Source organism: Ascaphus truei, chromosome 6 (assembly GCF_040206685.1).
Source record: "Ascaphus truei isolate aAscTru1 chromosome 6, aAscTru1.hap1, whole genome shotgun sequence".
Classification (NCBI taxonomy): Eukaryota; Metazoa; Chordata; class Amphibia; order Anura; family Ascaphidae; genus Ascaphus; species Ascaphus truei.
The window spans coordinates 106259730-106285045 of record NC_134488.1 but is presented as its reverse complement, the minus strand read 5'-3'; the positions used below and the strand labels follow the sequence as shown (position 1 = coordinate 106285045).

General features: G+C 43.9%; 2 protein-coding genes across 9 annotated transcripts in view; one reads left to right on the top strand and one right to left on the bottom strand.

The window, feature by feature from the left end:
- LOC142497588 (nucleobindin-1-like) overlaps window positions 1-25316 on the bottom strand; it is a 50096-nt gene that overhangs the window by 17019 nt on the left and 7761 nt on the right. The window contains exons 1-9 of one of the 4 annotated variants that reach the window (XM_075605600.1): window positions 12048-12178; window positions 9661-9769; window positions 8770-8877; window positions 5256-5388; window positions 4647-4750; window positions 3142-3327; window positions 2741-2831; window positions 646-704; window positions 229-321 (exon numbers count right to left, since the gene is read on the bottom strand). In XM_075605600.1, coding sequence (XP_075461715.1) covers window positions 229-321; window positions 646-704; window positions 2741-2831; window positions 3142-3327; window positions 4647-4750; window positions 5256-5388; window positions 8770-8877; window positions 9661-9768 — 882 coding nt within the window. In that variant the 5' untranslated portion in view covers window position 9769; window positions 12048-12178. Of the gene's footprint in view, window positions 1-228; window positions 322-645; window positions 705-2740; window positions 2832-3141; window positions 3328-4646; window positions 4751-5255; window positions 5389-8769; window positions 8878-9660; window positions 9770-11785; window positions 11934-12038; window positions 12179-25316 lie in introns of those variants that run through there. The other 3 variants (XM_075605601.1, XM_075605602.1, XM_075605598.1) reach the window with 3 other exon arrangements.
- Window positions 12198-25316, top strand: part of LOC142497586 (tubby protein homolog) — a 58047-nt gene continuing 44928 nt past the window's right edge. Inside the window, exons 1-2 of one of the 5 annotated variants that reach the window (XM_075605591.1) lie at window positions 14323-14627; window positions 21283-21321. In XM_075605591.1, the coding sequence (XP_075461706.1) occupies window positions 14581-14627; window positions 21283-21321 (86 nt within the window). In that variant the 5' untranslated portion in view covers window positions 14323-14580. Of the gene's footprint in view, window positions 12272-14322; window positions 14628-21282; window positions 21372-25316 lie in introns of those variants that run through there. The other 4 variants (XM_075605593.1, XM_075605594.1, XM_075605592.1 and 1 more) reach the window with 4 other exon arrangements.

Genomic DNA, 25316 nt, shown 5'->3' with positions numbered 1-25316 from the left:
TTGGTCACACTTAGACTAAGCCTATTCTAATATTTGTATCGTTCTTTAAATGTATTCAAGGTGCTACATAGAAAATATTTCAGACACTGAGAAGTTCACTCAATAGAAATCTGTGATTTGCCCAGGGCTACAGAACAGAAATTAGGACAAAAGGTGGTGCCTCCCACATTTAAGCACTGGGCCTTTTCAGTAGGCATGTCCTTCATGTGAAAAGAAAAAGGTTCATACATTTTTCATGACGTGCTCTCTCATGCGCAGCCTCTCCTCTTCCATCTCCACCATGTCATCCTCTTCATTCTTTGGGTCATAAACTTTCTCCAGCTAACACACAAACAGGCAGGGAGTGAGTTACACGGTGTTCCCACTACTGTCCAAAATACAAGACGTGCAGAATAAGGGCTCAAGACTTTCTTCAGCACTTAAAATGAAGGGAGAATTAGTTGTATTGTTTGTTTGTTTTCTTACAGGGGGACATAGATGTGATTAGATTATTCTTGGTTGAAGGGGGACCAAGTGACATTCTTTTTCTCAGCTCCATTTTATTCCAAGGACTAAATTAATAATACACAAATTCCATAAGTCTAAGTAACAAACATGCTAGGTCACTAGTCGCAGGTAATAGGGTTTCAAAGGAATTCACCTTACCTCCTTTGTAAAGAGGGCCTCCAACTCCTGCTCATCCAGGACCCCATCACCATTGGTGTCTAGAAGGATGAAACATTCAGAAGTAGTATTACAGATATGCAGTTAGAAGATTGTCCTATAGGAAATGTAACCGCCCCCTTGTGCAGGAAGTGCCTGTAATGTCTGCAGCGAGCTTTCACATAGGGAATATTGTAGTGTTTTCCAATGTTATTACTGTTACCAAACGGGATTGGCAATGGGATTATGTAGAAATTAACCTTGGCCATCAAGCGGACTTCACCAATTGTGCTTTTAAAATGAGTTTGGAACTGCATCAGGAGTGTTGTGCATTCTAATACCTGTGCTCCTTAATGCTTGATAAAGAAATGATAGATCGGAGCACATATACACAACATACAGCGACGACAAAATGTTTGTGAACCCCAATGATAATTACCAAAATGTCAGTTTTCCATGATAACCTTCTGGAACCAAAACCAGTCTTTTCTTAAATATCCAATAGGGTTTATATTAATCAATATGAATTAAGTAATAAGTGAGTAATTAAGAGTCAAGGTATATGCAAAAGAAAGTGAAACCCTGGTTTTATTAGCTAAATTCAAAGGGGATCATTAGAATCAGGTGTTTAAATAATTAGGTAGATCTTCAGGTGTGAATTTGGGAGGCTCCATCCTATATAGAGATCAGAAACTTTGTGAGTTTGGTCTTCACCATACAGGTGTGTGAAAACACATACCACGATCAAAATAAATCTGAGGACCTCAGAAAAGCCGTTATTGATGCTCATCAGTCTACAAAACAATTTTTAAGGATTGTGTGTCCACCAATCCACTGTCAGACAGATTGTCTACAACTGGAGAAAGTTCAAGACCACAGCTACTGTACCCAGGAACAGCTGTCCTACCAAAATCTCTCCAAGGACAAACCGGCAAACAATAGAGGAAGTCACAAAGAACCTCAGAACATCATCCAAGGATCTGCAGGCCACTCTCGACTTGGCTAATGTTTTTGTTCATGACAACAAATTAGAAAAATACTTAACAAGAATGGTGTTCATGAAAGGATAGCCAGGAGGAAACCACTGCTTTCTAAAAAGAAAATTGCTGCAATTCTAAAGTTCGCCAAAGAGCACATAGATGATCCACAAGACTTCTGGAACAATGTTCTGTGGGCAGACTAGTCAAAGGTAGAACTTTTTGGTCTCAATGAGAAACGTTATGTTTGGCAGAAACCATACACTGCGTTCAAACAGAAGAACATCATCCCAACCGTCAAGCATGGTGGTGGGAGTGTGAAGGTTTGGGTCTGCTTTGCTGCCTCAGCACCTGGATGGCTTGCTATCATTGATACAGCCATGAATTCTGCATTGTATCAGAAGATTCCAGAGGAGAATGTCAGGCCAGCCGTCCTCGTCCTTGAGCTGAAGCTGAACCGAAAGTAGGACATGAGTTGAAGCAGTTCTGTAAGGAGGAATGGGCCAAAATTCCTCAAAACCCATGTGAGAGACTGACCAGCAGTTGCAGGAAACGCTTAATGGAAGTCATGTCTGCTCGAGGGGGTTCCACCAGGTACTGAATCTAAAGGTTCACATACTTTTTCACGTTTGAATAATTTGTGGATAAATGTTGAAAAAGTATCATGTTTTTCTGTAATTTGTTTGATCAGGTTATCGTGATCTATTATTAGGACTTCGATTAAGATCTAATAATTTTTAGGTTTGAAATATGTGAATATACGAAGGGGTTCACAAACTTGTTCTCACCACTGTATATTATATTGTGTGCCCAGCATGTACTGGATTGGAATATATTCACAGTGTGGACTAAGAAGCCGATTAGGATGTGACCAAACCAGACCACTAATCTAAAGCAAACTAATAAAGTTAAAACCTTTGATTTCTGATTTACAGGCTCACATACATTTGAGGTGGGCGAGTATGTGCACATTGATATATGTGCACATAGGATTCAACCGTATATCCCAAGCCCAGATATAGATTGATCTAAAACAATTTTCAGACCCCTCAAGACTTCAAGTGCTCTAAACTCCCACTGAAACACTCATGCAAGTCTCTTTCATGGGACTTGCTCCTTACCGTGCAAATTAAAGAAGGTTTTAGGGTTGAACTCATTAGGATCCAGGCCATCAGTTTCTTCCCAGACTTCTTTCAACTGATCCATGCTTCCCTATGAAAGGAAGTTAACAAGGTTTGTCAATGGAAGTAGCCAGCCTCAGGGACCTTAATGTAAATAAAATGCAAGTATATCAGTTGTTTTTGAACAGTGTTACACATGGGGAGAGGAGGATGGGCTAAAACAAATTTGGAGAGTGAAATGCCTTGCTCTACGTGCTTTAGTCCTTCCTCCCAAGAGCACTGGCCTGGTTCAGAAATGTTAAGAGATATTCCGCCATTTTGTCTAGTTCCAAAACGTCACTTTCCTGCTGGGCCTCATTTAATGATGATATCCCTCCTGCAAGGTCAGTGGGAGAACTTACTGGGACATTGACTTTAGGGTGCTCCTTGTGCTTCTTTTTCATCTCCTCGTAGCGGGTCTCTTCCTGTCTCCGCTTCTCCTCATCCAGGGACTTCAGATACTCACGCCGCTCATGCTCCTTCAACATCTCATAGCGCTTGAATTCGTCATGGCGAGCAGCGTCATAGTCCTCCAGATCCTTGGTGGCCTGAGGGAAATCGCTCAGCTCTTTAAAGCGCTACTTATTTTGTACAGGACAATGCTGTCGTTGGGTTCATATCTCACCTACGCAAAGGGCAGCTATCTCCAAGTAACCCCATACCTGCAAACTTTATGACCCACATAGTAATAATAATATTAACAAGCCCTAAACAATAAAAGCCCTAAAGTCATAAAAAGGACACATTAAGGGCCACATTTACTAATCAGTGCTCTTTCAGAAGACCCTTTCCGGAGCTGGATGCTACGTGGCCACACGGGGGTTTCGAGCAATGGAAGGTGTCTTTTTAGAATAGCACCATGTAGGCTGTGGCGAATTCTTAATCTAGTGAACTTTCAAACTACAAAATGTCCTTACAGAAGAAATCCAAATCGCTTCCCTCCCCCCACCCCTTTGCACACAGAATTGAAACAGTGGGTCTATGGCGTTGAACCCCCCATTAATTTCAGCTCCAAGGACCCCTGCTTCCAGAGATATTTCTCTTCTAAGGGGGTTCCGGTAGCCGCTCCGGCTCGGAAGCAGGGCAGAGTAGGTGTGAGATGGACGCCTGACGTCAATTTCTCCATTATTTTTATTTATATAGTGCCACCAATATACCCAGCGCTTTACAGAATTTGCCATACAGTGAGGTAATATATAAAGTCACAAGTGCATTAAAGCGGAAGTTAACAATTGGGAATGAGGGAGTCCCTGCCGTGCAGATCAAATAAATACCATTCAACCAGCCGTCTTAAAATGATTAGAGCAATGATTACCCCTGAGTAATGAAGAAAGAGTCTGCAGTGCATCTGTGATAATCCCTTACTCCCTTAGGCCGAGTCCACGGTCCCTGCTGGCGTGCTGAGGCGCGCTGAGGCGCAGGGAAAGCGGGTGCTTTCCCTGGCCTTGCGGTTGCTTACCGCAAGCGCTCTCAGCAGCCGTCAGGGGGCGGTCCGGGGGCGGGCGCGTCACTGGCCGGGGGCGGGCCAGTGACGTCACGGAGCTGGTTCGCCCTCATTGGGCGAACCGCTCACGTGACCGGCCTGTCTCGCCGGCAAGCGGGGGAATTTTAAATTCCCCCAAGACCTGCGCTTCCGCAAGCGCAGGTGAGCCCCTACTAAAGCCGCTCTAATTGCGGCTGTAGGGGCTCAGTGCTGAGCGGGAGCGCGCCTCAGCGCGCTTCCGCCAGCAAGCACGTAACATGGCCGAGGCCTTAGCAGTGCATGTCCAACACATTATTCCATCAAGTTGTGAAGATACCATTGTAGTCGATTGATTGTATGTTCCCATGCTTATTCCCAGACCACCACAAATAGAATCTCACTTACTGCCTGAATGAGCAGCTCCAGATCCCGGGCCTCAAAAGTATGCTGATTCTGGGGGTCCAGGTGCTCAAATTGTTTCAGCAAAGACAGGTGGTCGACCTGGACATCTAAGACATGGGGACAGGTTAGACTGCTACACCAGTGTTTTGTAGATAATCATGGTTTGCACCTTTGCTAAATTATCTCAGTTAAAAATGAGATGTCTCAGACAGAACTGCAGGCCGTGTTTGCAGTGGAGAGCGCAGCGATTCCAGAGACATCTAACATTCTGCGTCATATGAGCAGAAAGTGCCTGGAATACAGAGCAGCTGTTGGCACAGTGACGTGGGTAGAGTGGTTTGTTCTTTGTAATATCCTTAAATCTAAATGAAGGTTGTTGTGACCCCTGAAATTTCAATGTATGAAGTGCAGAATGATTTCTAATTATTCGGTGGAGCAAAGCCTTTCTGAAGATGTGCTATTAACCACTGTTGGGATGCATGATATGGATTTGGTTCCTGTTGCCGGTGATTCTACTTCAGAATGTTACTTGATAACTTGTTTTGCCTAATGGGCCAGTGACAAGCTCCCTAGAGCGGTCAGTGTCTGCCTTTCACTCAGCACTGCGCTCACTTTCTTCCATGTTTGCGTCCATTTTGGCCTTGATCAGCATGCGGAGCCTGGACACCTCCTGCCGCTTCAGCTCATCCAGCTTGGTCCGGACATGGTGACTAACGAAATCCAGCTCCTTGCTGAGTTTGCCGCTCTGAGGCAGAGGAGAGGGGTGCAAATGGATCAGGTAAATGCAACAGACTGTGAGTGAACAAAAGCATTCAACACTGCAGCACCATAAGTGTCGTGAAAACATTGCAGATAAATAAGGTGCATCATTATTATATGCATTTTCAAAATATCCCAATTTGTTTCTAAAGACTTGAAGGCAGTGCATATCTACGAAAATTTGAAAATAACATCATGCACATTAAAGACAGCTTCCCCGAGGATAAGAGTAAGAGAGGCCTAGTGTTTGATTATGTAAAGAGATCGCCCGGAGTTATTGCTTCTACAAGAGACGAATCTAGTTGGGCCGAAAGCTATTGCTCTGAAGAAGGCGCGGGTTGGCAAGTTACACCATGTACCATCCTGTAACTATGCAAGGGGGGCCAAGAAGATTTGGTAATACATCTCAAAATTGTAGTGTCCATTCAATAAACACTGATATTAAAAGGTAGATATATACATAAATTGTTCAGTAAATGGGGAAAATTTACTAACAGAGAAAAAAGGAGAATGGCACATCTTTATGAAAAGATTAAAAACGTATTACAAAGTCAACATTTTGGTGTCCACTTATACACCTTCATCAGGACAATGTACCATCAACATGTATATTCTTCTTTCGAGATTAAAGCTACTACACAAGTTGCTGTTGATAACTTTTAAAACCCCTGATCTACCAAGAAAAATGGGAGATTGCAAAAATTAACCGCAACAATCCCCCCCCCCCCAATTTTTATTTGGAAGGGGCATTTTTATGATCTTTGGTCTAAGTCCACATTGTGAATATATTCCATTCCAGTATATGCTGGGCACACAATATAATAATATATGTTGGGCACACAATATAATATATAATATATGTTATCTATATGTGCTCCGATCTATGATTTCTTAAGCAAGCATTAAGGGGCACTGGTATTAGAACTGGCCACTACTGCTGGACCCCACTCCTGATGCAGTTACAAACAGTGTCCATATGGGGTGAATTTACTTTTAGTATTTATTTTTTGTGTTTCATTAACATGTCAATGTTTTTTAAGTGTATTCTCACAACCCAGGGGGAGCATAAAAGGAGAGAAATCAACAAACCACAACAATCTAAGTGCAGACAATATTGACGAGTGAAATAGCTCAATTGCAATCTTGGCTCCTAAGTGCAGCCTACTCACAGGATTTCAGTGTTAATCAGGCAACACTTCTGACGAAGCCGCATACTCTACTGGCGAAACGCGTAGAATAGGACCCCCCAGAGGAGGAGAGATGAGGTGCCGAGTGACTGCCCACCCCAGAAGCATAACCGGAAGTGAAGCAACGCCCTGGAGACCGCGACGGTACCGAGCCCCAGAGAGTGATCGGGGGGCAGACAGCCGAACGCGGAAGTATCCCCAGAATACACCAGATGCCAAACGGAGGCGGGGGGTGAGCCAAGGCACGAGTCAATCTCCTAATATCACATTGGTGATTCATGCTGTTTTAACTATATTTTATTGTAAGTGTGCATTTTTGAAATTTGATATAAATTTACCTTTTATACGATTGATCTGCACTATGGGTATATTTTCCATTTTACATCCCACCATCTCGCTGGAAATGGAGTATAACACCACTTCAAACTCAGAAGATTACCTTTGACCCAAGTTTATTGATGTTGTCTGATTAACACAGAAATCCTGTGAGTAGGCTGCACATAGGAGCCAAGATTGCAATTGAGCCATTTCACTCTTCAATATTGTCTGCACTTAAATTTTGTGTTTTGTTATTCTCTCTCCTTTTATGCTCCCCCTGAGTTGTGAGAATACATTTCTACCATTTGGGGACCAGTGAAGACAGGCCCTGCCAGAAGGGTTGGAGCAGGGAGTCACAAACTTTATTTATCACGTTATTTGCACATGAATTGTTCACCGTCAACTATTTTTGGTTGGTTTAATTAATAATCACTTTATCATTAGTGATCACTTTTAGTGTTTAGCGCCTGTTTATCACTATATCACAATGTTTTTTAAGTAACAGGATTTTGACCTTGGTTCATTAATAGTACATTTTTATCAGTCAACAGGTAATGAGTCTATAGAATATGGGGATATATTTTCCCTGCGTGCAATTGTGTTTAATTCAACTTTTCCCGTCGTTCACCTACTCGAGTGCATCAGGTGGAGTAAGTGCATTTCAGTTAGTGAGACTGCAACAATATTTTAGAAGGTGAATTACAGTAGATCGCATGAATATAAAGTAGTCATTGCCTACAGGAGTCATACCACAAACATGCTCTGTGGCTGGTAGAGGTGTGCCGTGCCAAGCAGCCATCTATGAAAGCTTTTTCATGTTTCTCTGCTACCCATCGTTTTTTTGTCCATGTCCAGAATTTATCTGGCCAATTGTATTTTGAGACCGGTGCCTGCTAGAAATTTACAAAGAGGTATATCTGATCTTTCCCCATTGCCCACATCTATCCATAGAGAACAAGGTGTGTATGATCAGGTTTGGAGGTTGAATGCACAATGGCTTAATATTCCTGTGAGTCAAGGAAAATGTGTTGAGGAAACGCAGTCTTTTTTTTTTTATAATAATAATCATGAATCCACTTTCCCCTGAATTGTATGGGATGCATATAAAGGCATACGATAGAGGAGTGTGCGTATTACAAACACAAGAAATATGTGAGGGCTAAAAAGAATAGAACTTTAAAAATGCAAAGATATCCTAACTCCCTAAATCCTGGAAACTATGCTGAGAGGGGAAAGCAAAAAAAAAAAAAAAAAAAAAAACTGCCTTTCAACTGTTAGAAAAAACGGGGGGGGGGGGGAAACACGGCTTCAAAAACTAAATATTTGTGAACATTAATTCTGTTAATCAGTCCTCATCAAATCAGAAACTGACATACATGCACAGAGGTTGTACTGTTTGTGGATATTTTTAACACAACTACAAAATCCTTAAACAAATTTAATTGCCTGCTAATAATTACAGAAGGCCTTGGTACAGATATATTTAGATTATTACTAGTAGCCTCTGGTCATAGGTGAAATGCCGCTCTATCCAGGAACGTGTACTTTGCATAACTTTTATATTTATATTATTTTCACTCCTTTCCTTAATAAATATTCCTTGGTATTTATAATTATGTATCCTTATGTATATACCAAATTTTCCTTCTCTGTTTATAATTGAAAAAACCTACATTAAAAAAACCTGTTAAAAATATTCTCTGTCTCAGAAAACAAACCAAACCAAAAATGGCCCCTCGTTCTCCCATCCAGCTAAATTCAACAAGCTGCAGTGTAAATAACACTTTGTACACCAAGATAAGCTGTGTGTGTAGAGAGGAGAGAGCACTAAACCATTGGCTTCTTTACACAACCCGCCTCACCTTGATGTCATCAGCATTAGCTGCCTGAAGCTTCTCCCGGAAATGGCCATCTGTCTCCAGGACATCAATAACCTCCCGCAGGTAGCGGTCATAGTACAGACCTGTATCCTGTGAAAGCAAACTGGGTTAGAAGACAGCAGGTGGGAGAAAAATATGCATAACAAGGCAGATGGCAAGATCAGATGCAACCGATTTGCTGGAAGGAATATGCATTTGTTACTCTCTCAAGTTGGAACCAGACATCTTTTGCAGATCATAAAAACTAGAAAAATACAAATGCCTTTCGGTCTTATTTTTTTTTTTATATATATATATCTCATGTCCAGATGGAGAATAAGAGAAACCCACAACCTGGTTCAAGGATATCATTTAATTGCTGTTAGGACCATTTCTCTAGTGCTCTCTCAAAAGCTCGTCCAGTGCCATCAACTTTTTGGATAGATGTTCCATCACTGATCAAAGAGGGGTTGAAATATATTAGTAATTTCCTACATAGGTCACAGTAAAAAGGATACAGAATAGTGTGGCAGAATACGGTAGTTAATGTTTCCATCCGTATTTGGAAGAGAGGCATTTTTGGTTTAGACTAGTACGTTTTCTCTTGTATGTGCTTCCCACAAGTCTTTATTCATACTCTGCTGATATGATAAAGAACAGAGATGAATAACTTTCTAGGTAATTAATAATTAATCTGGGTAATTTCCTGGAAGACTGCACCTATTTGTTACCAGGTGTCTTTCATTCCATGACACTGAGCAGCATCACAAAATATACATTAGATATTAACGTACTCTGCAAGGTTTAAGAATCCTTCTGTTGCAAGACAGGTGATTTAATGAAAATGTAAACCATACAGATATGAAATGGTGTTGTCCAGAAAGAGACACTTACAGCGGGTTCTGGAGGGGGCTCAGCTTCCTGCTTTGGACCGGGTCGGTCTATGGGCACTGCTAGTCCTAAACCCAGGAAGCAAAACAGCAGGAGTAACTGGATCTTCATTCTGTTGGGGAAGATTAAGGCAGGTATTGTGGGTGAGGCTCAGAATTGTGACTCCTAACGTTTATGTCAAAGTCTTTAGCTGCAGTCGAATGACTTTAGCTCTTTTTTCTTTCAGTGCACAAAATGCGATTATGAGCCTTACAGAGCAAGAATTCATTGGAACTACAATAATAAAAGGAATAATTCCTGCTGCTGCATTTGTTTTGCAGGAATGATACATTACAGATAAAGTTAATCTCAAGGAAGCTTCTGTCAGTCCAATTAGTACACCACTAAAACTCAGTCAAGCCCAGTAAGCTCCACCGTGCTCTGAAATGTGATGCAGGCTTCTGTGACACTGATATGGTTAAATAAATGCACGTTCCTATGACATCTGAAGAAACGATTTCTTGCTTCATTATTATTATAATGGCATCGGAAAGTGTTGCTTATTTGGTGATTAATAAGAAAAGTTACATACAGAGAGGAAGTAGTACACTCCCACACTAGCAAATTCAGAAAGCTCAATCAGCTCACTAATGACGTTCTCAAATAATGATGTAAGCACAGCTGTGTAATTAACCTAAAGCATTTGATAAGGAAGCAGCCACAAGATTACATCACAGTGCAAATAATCAATTTTATAGCAAAATTACACCTTACTCCACAGAAAGTCAGTGCAGTCTTACAAACACAACTACTTTAAGATAATCTTACACAAGATAAAATGAACTGTAAGGCAATAAGGTTGTTAATTGCACTTTGTGGGGTAATCGTTTAACTCAAAAATATGCACAAATTCATATGGTCACTGAAGGCAGCTAAGTTTTGATGGTCACTATACAGTAATATGAACTAAAGTTCCACATTTACCATAACAAATTATACAGAGTTACACCCGTGTCGCCACATATTTGTTGTACCGGACACATCACACAATTCAACAACACAATTCTGCTACAGTTTATATGAGGCACACAGGACACATTTTGAGAATTCTTATTTTTACATAGATCTGATGCTGTAGTGTACACAGATCCTTTCATATAACTGAATACACAATGCAGGAACCAGAGATAATACTGTAGCAAACAAAGGAATATTGACTAACCATGCAAGTCTAACAATCAACAGCTATTCGCTTGAATGGCTGTTAACAATCGCTGTCACCATTTTGTGAATAAATTGTAGACAGAATATAAATAACATGGCAGATGTAACAGTATAGCAGTGTCATACACAAACTAGAGGCAACAAGCAGCCAGGTGTGTAAGGCTCCAATACAGTACTGCCATCCTAGCTTCAGGTTATCATGACATATCAACCCCGCACTTGTTTCCAAAGTCTCATCCCAGTGCTCCATTTCTGAACCTTTTGATTTGAAGAATAAGGTCTGAGCACCAATCTCATGACACGGAGTGAGACTGACAACCTCCCTTAAACTGGCCTGAGCTTTTCATAACTCGTTCCCTGAAGGAAGCTTTAACTCGCCCTCACAGGAGGTGTAACCATTTATCACAATTTATCCTTGTAGGTCCACTGTCTTAAAATCAGGATACATTAAATACAGCAGCTGGCTCTATTCACAAAGAACATAATTCTCCACGTGAGGATGAAAGGGGGAAACAATCAAATACATCTCACTAAAGTATATCTAAGTTTGATCTGTGGTGAAAACCAGAGCTGAAAGATTCAGCGACAGTGCTCTATAATGTGTTTTTGACCCTTTCGGCACTGAAAGTTATTGGTTTTACACCTGGCTACATGCAGAACAGACTTCGGAGACCTGGCATCAACCTGTCTGGAGCTCTCCTCCATATATAATGGGAAGTGTGAACCATCTCCAGTGTGTGTGTGATGAGGAGGTGACCCTCACATGAAACCCTGCACGGTGGGCTTAGCACAGACATGTCAACCTCCACATGGGGGAGGAGGGTTTTTGAATGGCATTTAAATGTACATGGGCTGACTTCTAAAAGTGAGACCCCACCAGATACTGCAATGAATGAGACTGGCTCCAGATGACAGTGACACTCACAGTGAGTCAGTGTCATTATGTGTGTGATGGAGTAGCGAGGGCTGCCCTTGTCCAACCCATCACCAGCTCTCCTGGCTGTCCTCTGCCACCCCTCCCCAGTAGCCGGCCACCTCGCCCCGGTACACGGGTTCCCCGGTAGCCGGCCACCTCGCACCGATACACTGGTTCCCCGGTAGCCGGCCACCTCGCGCCGGTACACGGGTTCCCCGGTAGCCGGCCACCTCGCGCCGGTACACGGGTACTCCCCTCCGACCTCTCTCACTTGTGTCTTCGATGAAACGCAGCTCAGTTCTCCGCAGGCTTGACCACGACACCCAAACACCCTTCCGGCTCGTGACGTCACTACGGCGCGACGCCTCCACCTCCCCAACAGAGGATCGCAGGGCTGTGACGCGTCAGAGACCTGGCGTATCCATAGCAACGGGCTGTGACTCACCAGCACCGAGTTTAGATCAGACTGTGCAATGGCTGCAGTGTTGTGGAGAGGTGTAAATATAAAGACTCTGGTTAATTCATGATAAGCTATTTACAAATGTATTTAGTGGGTTTTGTTTGCAATAATGTTTTTCTATTATATTGGGATAATTTGAAGTACAACACATACAGTCAAACTCTTTTACGACAAGTTACAGGTAGTCCTCGCTATCCAACGTTTCACTTTACAACGAATGGCATATCCAACGCTTTACAATGCAACCCTATGGGCCGTTATCCGACACCTGAATGCGTTATCCCAGCGGTGCGCAAAGTGCAGGGGGGGTGGGAGAATTTCCAGGGGGGCGCGGCTCTCCCCCAAGGCACTTAAATTAAGTGCCGGAGGGACCGTGTGAGGCCTCTGCAGCTTCACTTACCTGATCTTCGGCGATGCGTCGCCATGGTAACCGGCATCAAATGATGTTGCGGGGTCACGTGACATCACATGACCCCTATGACGTGATTTGACGCTGGAGGAGAGGGCGCGAGGCAGAAGGTAAGGAGGGCGCAAGTTAAAAACTTTGTGCACCCCTGCGTTATCCAACGCTCACCGCTACTGATTAACATGGGACTCACTTTACAACGGTTTCACTATCCAGCGCTACTTCCAGAACGGATTCCGTTGGATAACCGAGAACTGCCTGAACAGTATTTGTTGTGGCTACACATAGATGTAGGCAAATATAGTGATTGATTTACCTCAGGTCATACTTTTATGGCTATGGATCTTAAAGCAGCAAAACGTGATCTATCGTATATGGGGATATTTATTAAAAAAATCAGTTGTGTAGTATTAGATAATATGGTCTGTATTTTTTAAACTTCTAATACCATTTTAATGATTTTTTTTAATGTAGTGATTATCCTTTGGTTGCTACAACAACCATTTAGTCACGTGCTTTACATATAAAAAAAAAAGTAAGGAAGAAAAGTGGGGAATGTAGTATTGCTGCTTTAATTCCTGCAGGCTGGGGTTTTTCCTGCTTGAGCTGCTGAGATTTGTCAGGGTCCACTTACCGCAGTGTTGAGGATCAAGTGTTATCTTCACACTTCGTGCATTCCTTCCTAAGCAGAAACTCAGGAGTGCAACTAAAACTCGTCTGCTGGCTGTGTAACAATCTATGCAACCATGCAGCAATCTATACATGTAGTGCATTGGCCAATGCGCTAGAAACCCAATCTATATGAACATAGGACTGATTAGAGGGAATGGCAGTTGCCCTGTTACAGACTGGAAAGGAACCTGAGCATTCCAGCTGGACAATGTTACTATGCCAACTACCTTTTTGTGATGTCATGTCTGGAGCTCTGCTCTGTGCTTTGTACAATAACGCAGGGAAGCGCAAACTTTTTTTTGTTTGCGCTCTCCCCCCTCGCTCCCTCTTACCCAAGGTGGGAATTGTTTGATGCTGCTGGTATACATCTGTAAAAATCCTGAAATGGCCGTCTTCTAACTTTGTGCTGCAGTCTGTGAAATGCTGCAGTTGATATGTAACATTATATTACTACAGTAAGTGTAACACATTATTGTCAGAGTAATAGACCGTCTACTGTTTGGAATACAGCAACATATCTGTTTGTGATACTTTGTTGCCGAAAGAGCTGAAAAAAGGTGCGTGTCAGAGCCTGTTTCAAAAAAGGAAGTGGATGACTTTCTAAATGGTTGCTGTCGCCAAAGGATGATCAGTATTTTTCACGTTTGGCTGCTTTAATACTTTTTATGGTCTATTAGATTCCATTAACTCCTTCCTTGACGAAACTGTCTTCTGGCCATCGCTGGGCATTGCGTTTGCCAACCTACCAAGAAAACAGCACCCGGTTTATCAATGAATAAAATGCATTAGTTAACCCCATTGCTGCCAGAGGAGGGAGGGGGGGTCTCATGCACATCACTCACTATTATGACGTGACTTTTAGCAGTGTCATAGAAATTGTGCCCAGGCTCATATTAAGCCATACTAGAAAAGCTGATTAAGAGGAGATGCAATTCACTGCTGTCAGTGTCCTTGCATGGAAAGATTAGCTATACCCTATGCCCCTCCTTTTGTGCGATATCCTGCCAAACTCAGTGAAGGCTAATTCAAAGCATTCCACTGCTGCCAAGGTCGCTGACTTCTCACTGCCTTCGTGTACTGTATCTGACTATAATAGAAGCCACTAAATCTAACTCAAATAAATTAGTAGTGGAAGACAACTGAAACAGTCTTCACGAATCCCTGTATACTTTTTCATGATGGAGAAAATACCAGAGCCTGAAATTAGCAGGTTCGCTATTATTGCGCCAGTATAACATAGTGCAGGAAATCTTCTCGTTGCTGCTGATGACTCTGGCTACTCAAGGTCCCCACACAGTGTGGAGGAAGGAGCTGTAAGTATCCTTAGATCCTTCTCTTTTCTTGTTTTCCAATGGGTGGCAATTTAAGTTAATGGGGTTGGGTTTGAAGTAAAAGAAAGATAGGAACTATTAGCTATACTGTAGATAGGGGCTATTTACTAAGACCATTTTGGAGAAACATTTATTATTAGTTCCAATAGTGTTATTTCCACTGTGTGCCTCTACGTGTCAATGTACCAAGCACTTTTCTCCAATTTTGTCCCCGTGTGACAGCTTGGGATTTGGGGAGTGGTCAAAAGACAGCATTACGTGACACACATATTGTAATGAGATATATCAAATTCTGGGTCTATAAATGTGTGTTTATAAATGTAATTCTCTTCCATCAGCGTAAAAAAAATATGGCAACTTTTATGTGATGTCATTTGACGCAAAGGTTCTCCAAAAATTGGTGCTGTGTGTCAAAACATACTTTCTTCGCTCTAACTTTGCCCTACTACTTAATGTTCTATGTACATAGGAGTACTGGTTGTCGAAGTGTTTGTGTGTGTGGTTTCTGTTGTTGATCAGTTGCCATTCAGTGAGGCTGGAGGAACTCTGCAACGAAAGGCCCGACCAGCCAACCAGGGAAGTCGAAACGCGACTCCCCAGGCCTTCCAACCTAAGGCTTCGCTTATAGTGCCGGCGACAGCAACGTGACGTTGCATCAAAACAAATGCATTGCCACCGTGGCGTGCGCTTATAGTAAGCGTGACGCGACGGAGCGACAGCTTGGTCGAGATCGCTGGAAGTCATCTCAATTTGATTTTTCCAGCAACCGTAGCCTGATGTCGTCGTCGCCGGCACTATAAGTGTAGCCTAAGTCAGCGGTGCACAAACTCCCTGAGCTGTGGCCCCCCCTTACCTTCTCTCCTCAGTCCCGCACCCCCACATCACCACTAATGTTGTGTCAAATGACGTCACGTGACCCGTGGCGTCAAATGACGTCACGTCTCTGTGGTAATGGGCGTCATTTGATGCCGCGTTGTCATAGAGACGCATGCCTGGAGCCGGGTAAGTAAGTTTACAGAGGCCTCGCGCTCTCAGCGCGGGGCCTCTGTAAACGCCGCGCACCCCCAGAAAAGTCTTGTGACTAAACCACCATCCTCCGACGGGCCAGGGATGACTGTTCCGGACCTCCCCTCTGGCGGTGGACATGGTCATGTTATACATTGATGGAAAGCTACTTTGCATGAAAATTGACAGATTTGCTAATTTCTCTATCATATTCTCCACTCTCCTATCACCGGGATGTGTTTGTTATATCGCCCCCCATCCCCCCGGCAGCTTATTTAAAAATTTGCCATCCCTTGGCACTTGCCTGTGTGGCCGCCTCCTTTCTGCCGTCCTCCAGCTTCTTTGGAATCCCAACGTGACGTACGGCGGTGCGTTGCCATGGAAACGCGACGCCCCGTTGCCATGGCAATGAGACACCGTGTGACATCAGGTTGGGGACGTCCGGGATGCCAAAGGAGCAGGAGTGCGTCAGAAAGGAGGCGGCCGACACAGCCATTAGCTCCGAGAGACCCGAGATCGCAGTAAAATGATATGGAGGCGGAATGTTTGCCGCCCCCACACATTTTGCCGCCTTCATCCCGGGCCTAATGGGAAATCAGACACTGCACCCCCCACCTTCTAAATGCTGATGTTGTGGCCATTACCTCTCTAATCTCAACAAAGTAGCATTGCATTTTTGGGGCACTACCTCTAGTCTGAAAACATACATGATGTAATATAAAGCATGACCATAAAGAAAGTAAAGCAATGCGTAGTGGCAGGGAAGCATACATTATATAGTGGTTTTCAATCTTTTTTTGGTTAAGGAACCATATAATTATATTACAAACTCCGGTTGAAAAACACTGCATTATACATTCTAACATTTGCTATGCTGCACTGTGCCAGGGGACCTGTGTGGATTATACTGCACCAGGTTCTCCACGTGTTATGGCAATACGTGGCAGACTTTAGAAGATGCTGCCTGCTAAGTCTGTTCAGGGACAGCTGTCACAGGCTAAGCTATAATCAGATTTGTACTACATTTTAATCTTAAATGTTTGTGCATGTGTTTTACACTAAATATTGAAGTCCTAGTATTCATGTTAAATCAACAGTCATTTTATAAATCATAAATCAGATGATGCCATTGAATAAACAATTCTTCTGTTAAAACAAATGTGTTAACATTGATTTGTAATCCAAATGATTTATTACATTCCCACATTGATTAGTTATATGAATTATTTAGGACATTAACACATTTCTTCTCTTCTAAGAATTGATAAAACATATATGTTAATTGCCTAAATAATTCATATGACGAATCAATGTAATAAATCATTCAGATTGTAAATCAATGTTTGAATATATAATATATAATACATCATTTAGACTATAGCTTATTTATGTCATTTGAGAAATAATGTCAATTAAATACCAATGTGGGAATCTTTCTGATTACAAAACAATATTTTGAGCTCATCATTATCATCCTGTCAATTTAGCATGTAACCCTCCTACCTGACTCTAAAATAGTTTACATCGAATTGACTACAGTACAGTATATACATGGCAGTGCTCAGTCTCAGTGCTCAGTCTCATCCCTATTCAGGGTGCTGGGTAAGTGCTGGCTGGACGTGGGTATGCAGATAGAATAAGGATGGATGCAAGGAACTTTTATAGTACAAACAAGAGCTTTATTCCACATCCGTTTATAATGCTCGCCATACAAGCACATATTTCACACTAGACATGTTAACTGGAGGCAAATCATAAAGTTACTGTAATCATAAGTTACATAAAGGTACTTGTGCTTGTTTCCCTTGTTATTGGTTCGATTGGCAAACTCTTGCATAGTGTCAATAATGCCCCACCTCAAGTGGGCCCCCGTTGGGAATACACTCTGCTCTCTGGGATCAGTATCCCATTACTGTGTACTGCATACCTTGTCCATGTATATTGGACTATGGACCTTCCGGTGAGGCCGATCCGATTATGCTCCAGAGTTACAGTACTACTCTGAGAATTTCTACTAAGGACATGCTTCCTCCTTTTCCAGCATGAGAACAATCTTGGGCCATTACTATAGGAGCTAACTATATAGGGTACGTTCTTTCACTGAAAATAATAAACAGAGACAGGACACTCTTAATACACATAACTATACACTTAAACATGGTCACTGGTCACAAACCATGCAAGGGGGTGGCAATCCATTCTGCACAGTCATCCTACATCACATGATGGGCAGGGGCAATACCAGAGGGATCCCACCTGGTTAACCCATTGTAACCCTCCCTGCCAAGCTCTTAGGGAATTTAAATCTGGGTCTGTAATACTGGCTACTCAGGATGCGTTACCTTGTTCGGGGTGCAGGCTTCGTGCAGTTTGGGCATTGATAAGCAATGATGGGTGCCAGGAACTTTATTCATTCAAACAACAGCTTTAGTATCTCCTATACACAGTCTCACAGTTATTATACATAGTACATCTTGTATATTGTGTCTTTGGGCTGCAGTTTGTATGGCTTCCCTAGCTGCCCCATCTCGGCCTGCCTGTAATGTGCTCAGGCTTTATAATTATTATGTTACCTATAGGGTCCCACTGTTCCATAGCGCTGGTAACGCGCCATATCCCAAGGGCCCATGACAGGCTTGGTAATATTCCTTCAGTAATCAGCCTCCCCATCTTGGGGCCGCCTGCCGCCTTCGAGATAAAAGCCAGCTATGAACCCTCCGATGGGGCTGGTCCAACTATGTCTAGGGGCTGTGGCTTGTGATGCCCCCTTTAGGCATAGGCTGCCTCTCTGTAAAACTGTGCAGTATTATGGGACCATTTCTGTGGGACACTATCTACACAGGGCACTCTCCCTTATTGAAAAACAATAAAGGGGATACTTATCCTATCCTAAATTTAGGAACTTACATAAATATTCACAGTGAGATTCCTCTTCTTCAACTCCTTGTGGGATCTGAGTTCTAGATTCTTCCCCTTTTTAGTATTTATAGCCCAGTCAGATGGCACTGTCTCCAGACGGAAGGGGCGGGGGCTTAACTTCTGCTGAGTCATCCCAACATCATGTGATGGGTAAGGGGCGTTACTTTGTGTGGGCCCACAGAGTTAATCTCTTAAATCCTAGTAATCCCACAGTGGGGTTACACCATTAATACCGTTAACCCCATCCCAGTGGCGGGTTTTGCTTTTTGCCGCTGGTGGGCGGTGCTCCTCCGTATATGACATCATGACAGCGTGTTCTCATGACAATGTGGCGACACAATGTCATGTGAGGCTGCGTTGTCATGGCAACGGGTGTCACACAGCATGTGACTGTGTTGTCATGATGATGCAACGCTATAGGAGAGGGCCTGCTACGGAAAAGGCAAGGCACAGACACCACACGCACACACACTCAAACAAATTGGCTCCCCAAAAAATTGCTGCTAAAGCCTACTCAGCCTAATGGGAAATCCGCCGCAGCCCCTTACATTAGTTAGTAGTCCCCAGAGGGGAATATAAACATCAGTTATTTTTAACCTGAGTGTTGAAACACTCTGGTGTGTCACAATATATGGCCAAGCGTATCTAAACATTTAGCAAGATAAAACATTTAAAAAAAGAAGAATCATGCAGACTATTTTAAATAGGGTGACCACCCGTCCCCCTTTTGCCAGGACAGTCCCGTTTTTTCGAGGAGCTGTCCCGGTTTCCTGTGTGTCCCGGAAATGTCCCAGTTTTTCCTCAATGTGTTCCCGTTTTATTTTTATTGTCGCCTGCGGTGCGCGAGTCTGCGGCGGCGCGGAGGAGGAGACTGCAGCAGCCCGGCTGGTAAGTATTTTTTTTTTAATGCCAGGGGTTGGGCTTGTGTAGAAACTGGGTCTTGCTGATTGGAGGATGCGGCCCGGCATTGTACAAAGTCCCGCCCCCCCGGCATTTTCCTACCTTGGCCAATCCCCTGCGTCCCGGCATTAAGCCCCGCCCCCGGCAGCGGAGGCAGTGAGGAGGAGAACCCGAGGACCCGAGGATGCGGCAGCCAGGCTGGTGAGTACTTTCAGATGCCAGGGGGTTGGGTTTCTTACTTGAATATGTCGGACCGCTGGGGATTGGTGGAGGATGCATGGGGCGGGGCTTTGGCTCTTCCCTGCTTTCCCCCCCACCTGGCCCCCCCCTTCCTCCCCCCGAGCCCGCTCACAGCCGCTCGCGGCACTTCCTGTGCCTGCTGCTAGTGAGCGTGTGACACAGACTCTTCCCGCTCCTCTACTGGTGGCTGTGCAGTGTCCCCCCTTCTGCCCCGGGTCCCCGTGGCTGCCCGCCCGCCCGGGGTGATAGTAGGTAGGTGCGGGGGTGCGTCCGCCAGGAGGGGAGGGGGTTGCCTCCTGTCCTGGTTCTCCCTTCCCCCATCCCCTTGGTGTGGGAGATGAGCGCGGGGGCGGGTAGTGGTGATGCACTGCTGGCTGGTCGGATCGCTGGCCTTTCCCCCCCCCCTCCCGCCCCCAGTCACTTACATCCGGCGCTGCATTTCTTGCTCCACTTTGTGTGTCTGTGTGTGTGTGTGTGTGTGTATGTATGTATGTGTGTATCAGTGTGTGTGTATATATCTGTGTCTGAGTGTGTGTGTGTCTGTGTGGGTGTGTGTGTGTATCTGTGTGTGTGTCTGTCTGTGTCAGTGAGTGTGTGTGTCTGTGTCAGTGAGTGTGCGTGTGTGTCTGTGTCAGTGAGTGTGTGTGTCTGTGTCAGTGTGTGTGTCTGAGAGTGTGTCTGAGAGTGTGTGTGTCTGAGAGTGTGTGTGTCTGAGAGTGTGTCTGTCAGTGTGTGTCTGTCAGTGTGTGTCTGTCAGTGTGTGTCTGTCTGAGTGTGTGTGTGGTCAGTGTGTGTATTGGTCTGTCTATGAGTGTCTGTAGATCAGTGGCTATGTGCAGGTCAGAGAGAGAATGGGGGGGAGAGAATGGGGGTGGGGAGGGAAGGGAGAGAGAGAATGGGGGGAGGGTGAGAAAAAATGGGGGGGAAGTAGAGAGATAATGGGGGACACGGCTGGCAACGGGGGTCTGTCGGGTTTGGCGTCCCGGGCCCGGTGAGTCAGGGGGCCCACCCACGTGTCAGTCAACCACCCTCTCTGTCTCTCTCTCCCCCTGTCTCTCTCCCTCTTCCCCTGTCTCTCTCCCCCTGTCTCCCTGTCTCTCTCCCCCTGTCTCTCTCCCCCTGTCTCTCTCCCCCTGTCTCTCTCCCCCTGTCTCTCTCCCTCTCCCCGTCTCTCCCTCTCTCTCCCTCCCTCTCTCCCCGTCTCTCCCTCTCCCCGTCTCTCCCTCTCCCCCTGTCTCTCCCTCTCCCCCTGTATCTCCCTCTCTCTCTCCCCCCCTGTCTCTCCCCCTCTCTCTCTCCCTCTCTCTCCCCCTGTCTCTCCCTCTCTCTCTCACCCTGTCTCTCCCTCTCTCTCCCCCCCTGTCTCTTCCTCGCTCTCTCTCCCCCTGTCTCTCCCTCCCTCTCCCCCTGTCTCTTCCTCCCTCTCCCCCTGTCTCTCCCTCTCCCCGTCTCTCCCTCCCCCTGTCTCTCCCCCCCCCTCCCTCCCCCCTCTCTCTCTCTCCCCCTCTCCCTCTCTGTCCCATCTTAACTGCCGTATACCTACACCGAAGTAACCTACCCTTCTTTCTTCCAGATCCGACTCAAGTTTCACGCGGGAGACATCGGAAGACAGGTAGGGAACACCTCCCCTCCAGTATAGTACATTGAGGGATTGCGGATCAGGTAAGATCCCAGCCGGGATTGCTGCTTTAGAAATTGTAAAGAGGGGGCGTCCTGACACTGGGGTACAGAAGTCATTCACATCTGGCTTTTTTTTTGTTCGATTAGTGAGGCCATCCAACACACACCACACCGTAACTAGGACTAATGGTAGTGAAGTATAAGTGTAATACAATAAATAAACTGTTAATGTAAAAAAAAAAAATTGTGTCCCGGTTTTTCATTTTCAAAATCTGGTCACCCTAATTTTAAATAAACTGAAATGATAATATAAAGTGTGTTATGAACATCGGTGCTCAACAGAGTGAGTAAGTGGGAAAGTTTGGAGACACATGGGTCTATTTATCAAAGTCTCACATCTGCAAAACTAGGGCAAGACAACTGCACCAGAATAATCAAAGAAAGGCAATTGAAAGCAATGGGCTTCATTGCAACAGTTTTGCAGCCTGGAGACTGTGATACATACATTCCAGGATGTGTAGTATTTTCCACGATAAAGTATTGGATTGTTTACTTGAAAAGGTGAAGTTTTCCTCTGAGCTTGAAGAAATTCCAGAGACAGGAGGCAGTACTGTATGTGTGATAGAGGTCAGGTATGAACGAGTGGTAGACAGAAACAAGGAGCAGAAAGGGGATAACTCAATGCAACAGCTCAGCAGAGTGATAGTGCTAGATTCATGCTGATATCCTTTGGTGATTGTGGCTGCATTTAATAGGACACATGGTACTATATTGTATATGTAAGCATTTCTTTCACATGTGTAACATTACAGAGCAATAGTGAAGATGATGGGGGTGATGTATGTTTTTTTTTCAGTGGTAAACTGGTGTAATATTTATTGCCCCAGATTTATTAAATAAAATTCTGTTGTTTTCAATAGGACGTTTTTGCTGATAGATCTAGTACAAGTTATCACCCTACAGTTACATCATATTTGCAATGCATTAAATCAGTGGTTCTCAACCATTTCTCAGTACGGGCACCCCTAGAGGATTTTTAAAATCTCGAGGCACCCCTGCTCATCAGACCTCACTCACCCCTTCTTGCTCACACTCACCACACTCACCCTCCTTTTCACGCACACAAATCCCCAACCCCACACTTTTAACACACTCCACATTCACCCGCCCTTGTCACACTTTGGCTCAGATGCACAAAGTTCCCCTTGCCTATTTAACGTCACATTACATTAATCCTAACGCCTATGCACCAAAGAGAATAACGGTACGATAACCTAGAGGTTATTTATTTATTTATAAAATGTTTTACCAGGAAGTAATACAGAGAGTTACCTCTCATTTTCAAGTATGTCCTGGGCACAGAGTTATGATGACAGATACATGGTTACAAATACATAGTTACATTAAGGGAGCAGGGTTATACATTATATACTGTACAAGACATTGCATGCACAGTAAGAGATAACATATGTTATAGGCGTATGTAACAGTTACAGACCAGATTAAAATGTTATCCTCTGAAATAACGTATTGATACATTTCTACTGTCGTTAGAGTAATGCATATGCAAATAAGATGCTAATGACCCGTTAGCCTAACATCGCAGATCCGCTAAACGTCGTTCAGGTTAGCGCAGGGAAATAACGTTCCGATAAATAGGTCACTGCTAAACTTGCTGTTAATGACAGCCAAACCACGATTATCCTAATGTTATTTCTGTCAATAGGCTATAATGACAAAGGGATGTAAAAAGCAGTACCCTAATATATTATTTTGGTATTGTACTTAGCCCTTTCCATTCAAATAGGTATGTGTCAGACCAATATATAGATTAACAATGATATACCATTCAGCAACACATCAAGAGGGGCATCTGATAAAGTATAATTTAGGTTATGTAATTTAAAGTTCATGTAAGATATGTTTCTAACAGTTACCATGTTATATATTGTGTCGTTTTAAATTATAGGTGTACAATGACATTACAACTATTTATTGGAATAATTACAGACAGAAATACTTGAATAGACATTTATTCACACACAGAGCACTTTGGCTTAAAAATAAAGTAATCAAACAAAATGTAACATAAATAATGTAAATTGACAAGGAACACAAACATTTTTCTTTTTATGCTTAGGTAACGCACGTGCATTATGCGGCTGGACCACGTGTGTTAATTGGAACGCACTTTAGATTTTTCCCAGTGTGCATTGTATTGCTTAATGCGTCTCTACACTATTAACGTACCTGCCGATGCATTTAGCGCTATGATACTGCTTTTGGTGATGGGTGCTATTTTTTTATATTATTAGCTTAGCACAGGGGGTGGCCAACTCCAGTCCTCAAGGGCCACCAACTGGTCAGGTTTTAAGGATATCCCTGCATCAGTACAGGCAGCTCAGTCATAATGACCAAGCCACTGATTGAACCACCTGTGCTGAAGCAGTGATATCCTTGAAACCGGACCTGTTGGAGGACTGGAGTTGGCCTCCCCCGGGTTAGTGGATAACTTAAATTCAGGCAAAATAACGTCTGTTACATATTTAGGTAACGTCATGTTATTTACCCTCATTTAAGGGAGCTTTGTGCATCTCGCCTTTTATACTCACCCTTATTCTCAACACAGCACATTTTTCTGAAACAGGCCCCCTTATTCATATCACACTCATCACCTTTCTTCATCACATACAGCACATTCTCTCCTTTGTGTCGGGCGAAGACGTAGGGTTGCCAGGTGTCCAGTATTGAAATGGACTGTCCAGTATTTGGACACTTTGTCCAGTAAAAAGTTAGAGGTAATACGGGACATGTGTATCTGTCTGGTATTACCTCTCTGGACATATTGACCTGACCAGCTATGGGGGCCACAGGATTGTCTTGAACAGGGTTGCTGCTAGGCGGCTGGGCACCTTCCTCCAACCTGATTGGCTGCATTACCCAGCAGCCAGTTTACATCCAGGGTGTGAAGGGAGCGATAATTCAGGAACACCCCAAAACAGAAAAGAACAAATGATGGTGCAGTAAAATCACGTATGATTGATAGAACAAAACTTGGCTCGTGCAGAATGCCTACTTACAAACAGTAAGTGAAGAATCGGCATGTAGCGGGGAACAAGGTGTGTAGGAACTCGGGAGGGCTCTCACTCAGGATGACACTCATGAGGAAACACAGCGGAGAGAAACCATAGTGCAGACCAGCAAAACTTTATCAGAATAAAAAAGCTAACGAAATGTACTCACAATATGTACAAATATAATAGGCACATAAAGATTTGGTAGAGCAGTGAAGCTCACACCAGGGAGGTGGTGTCCAGGCCGTCTTCCTTCGGTACTCCCGCACCTGGATGGTGTCTGACGTCACATCCGTCGAAGGCTTGACAGCTTCCGGTTTACGCGGGAGAGGAAGCAGGTACACGGCAAAGCGGTCCCCTCTCTTCTGAAGCGGAGCTCACTGCGCAAGATGTGGAAGCTGTACGCGTTTCGCTGAACTAGCGTCAGCTTCATCAGGAGAAACATGACACCCATGTTTCATATTCAAGGAAAGAACCTTATCTTCCCCAGGCAGGATAACACATTAAGTTTCTCTTCAACACCTCCTGCCAGGTAAGAAACAAACAGAGATTTGCGTGGCAAAGGAAATGGGGAATTTCGGTTGAAAAGTATCGGGATCGGCCGCTTCGGCTGATATACAAAAATCCCCTAGATGTCATATGCACCGTATTTAATTACCATGCTGGCCAACTCAACCTTTGTATCAGGAATATCGTCCTGATTTTAGATGAAACTGTATAAATGTGCTGTCTCCCTGAAACAAAATCCCTTAAACCAATAACATGAAAGTAAGGATTAGGAGATCTTCCCTTTTTTCTTCCCAAGTTGCCCTTGTAGGAGTTTCCAGACGTCGGTCAGTATGTTAATTACATGTACGTCTGCTGCAAGGCTGTGGCCTTTCTGAAGCATTATCTACATTGACTTGTATTGAAC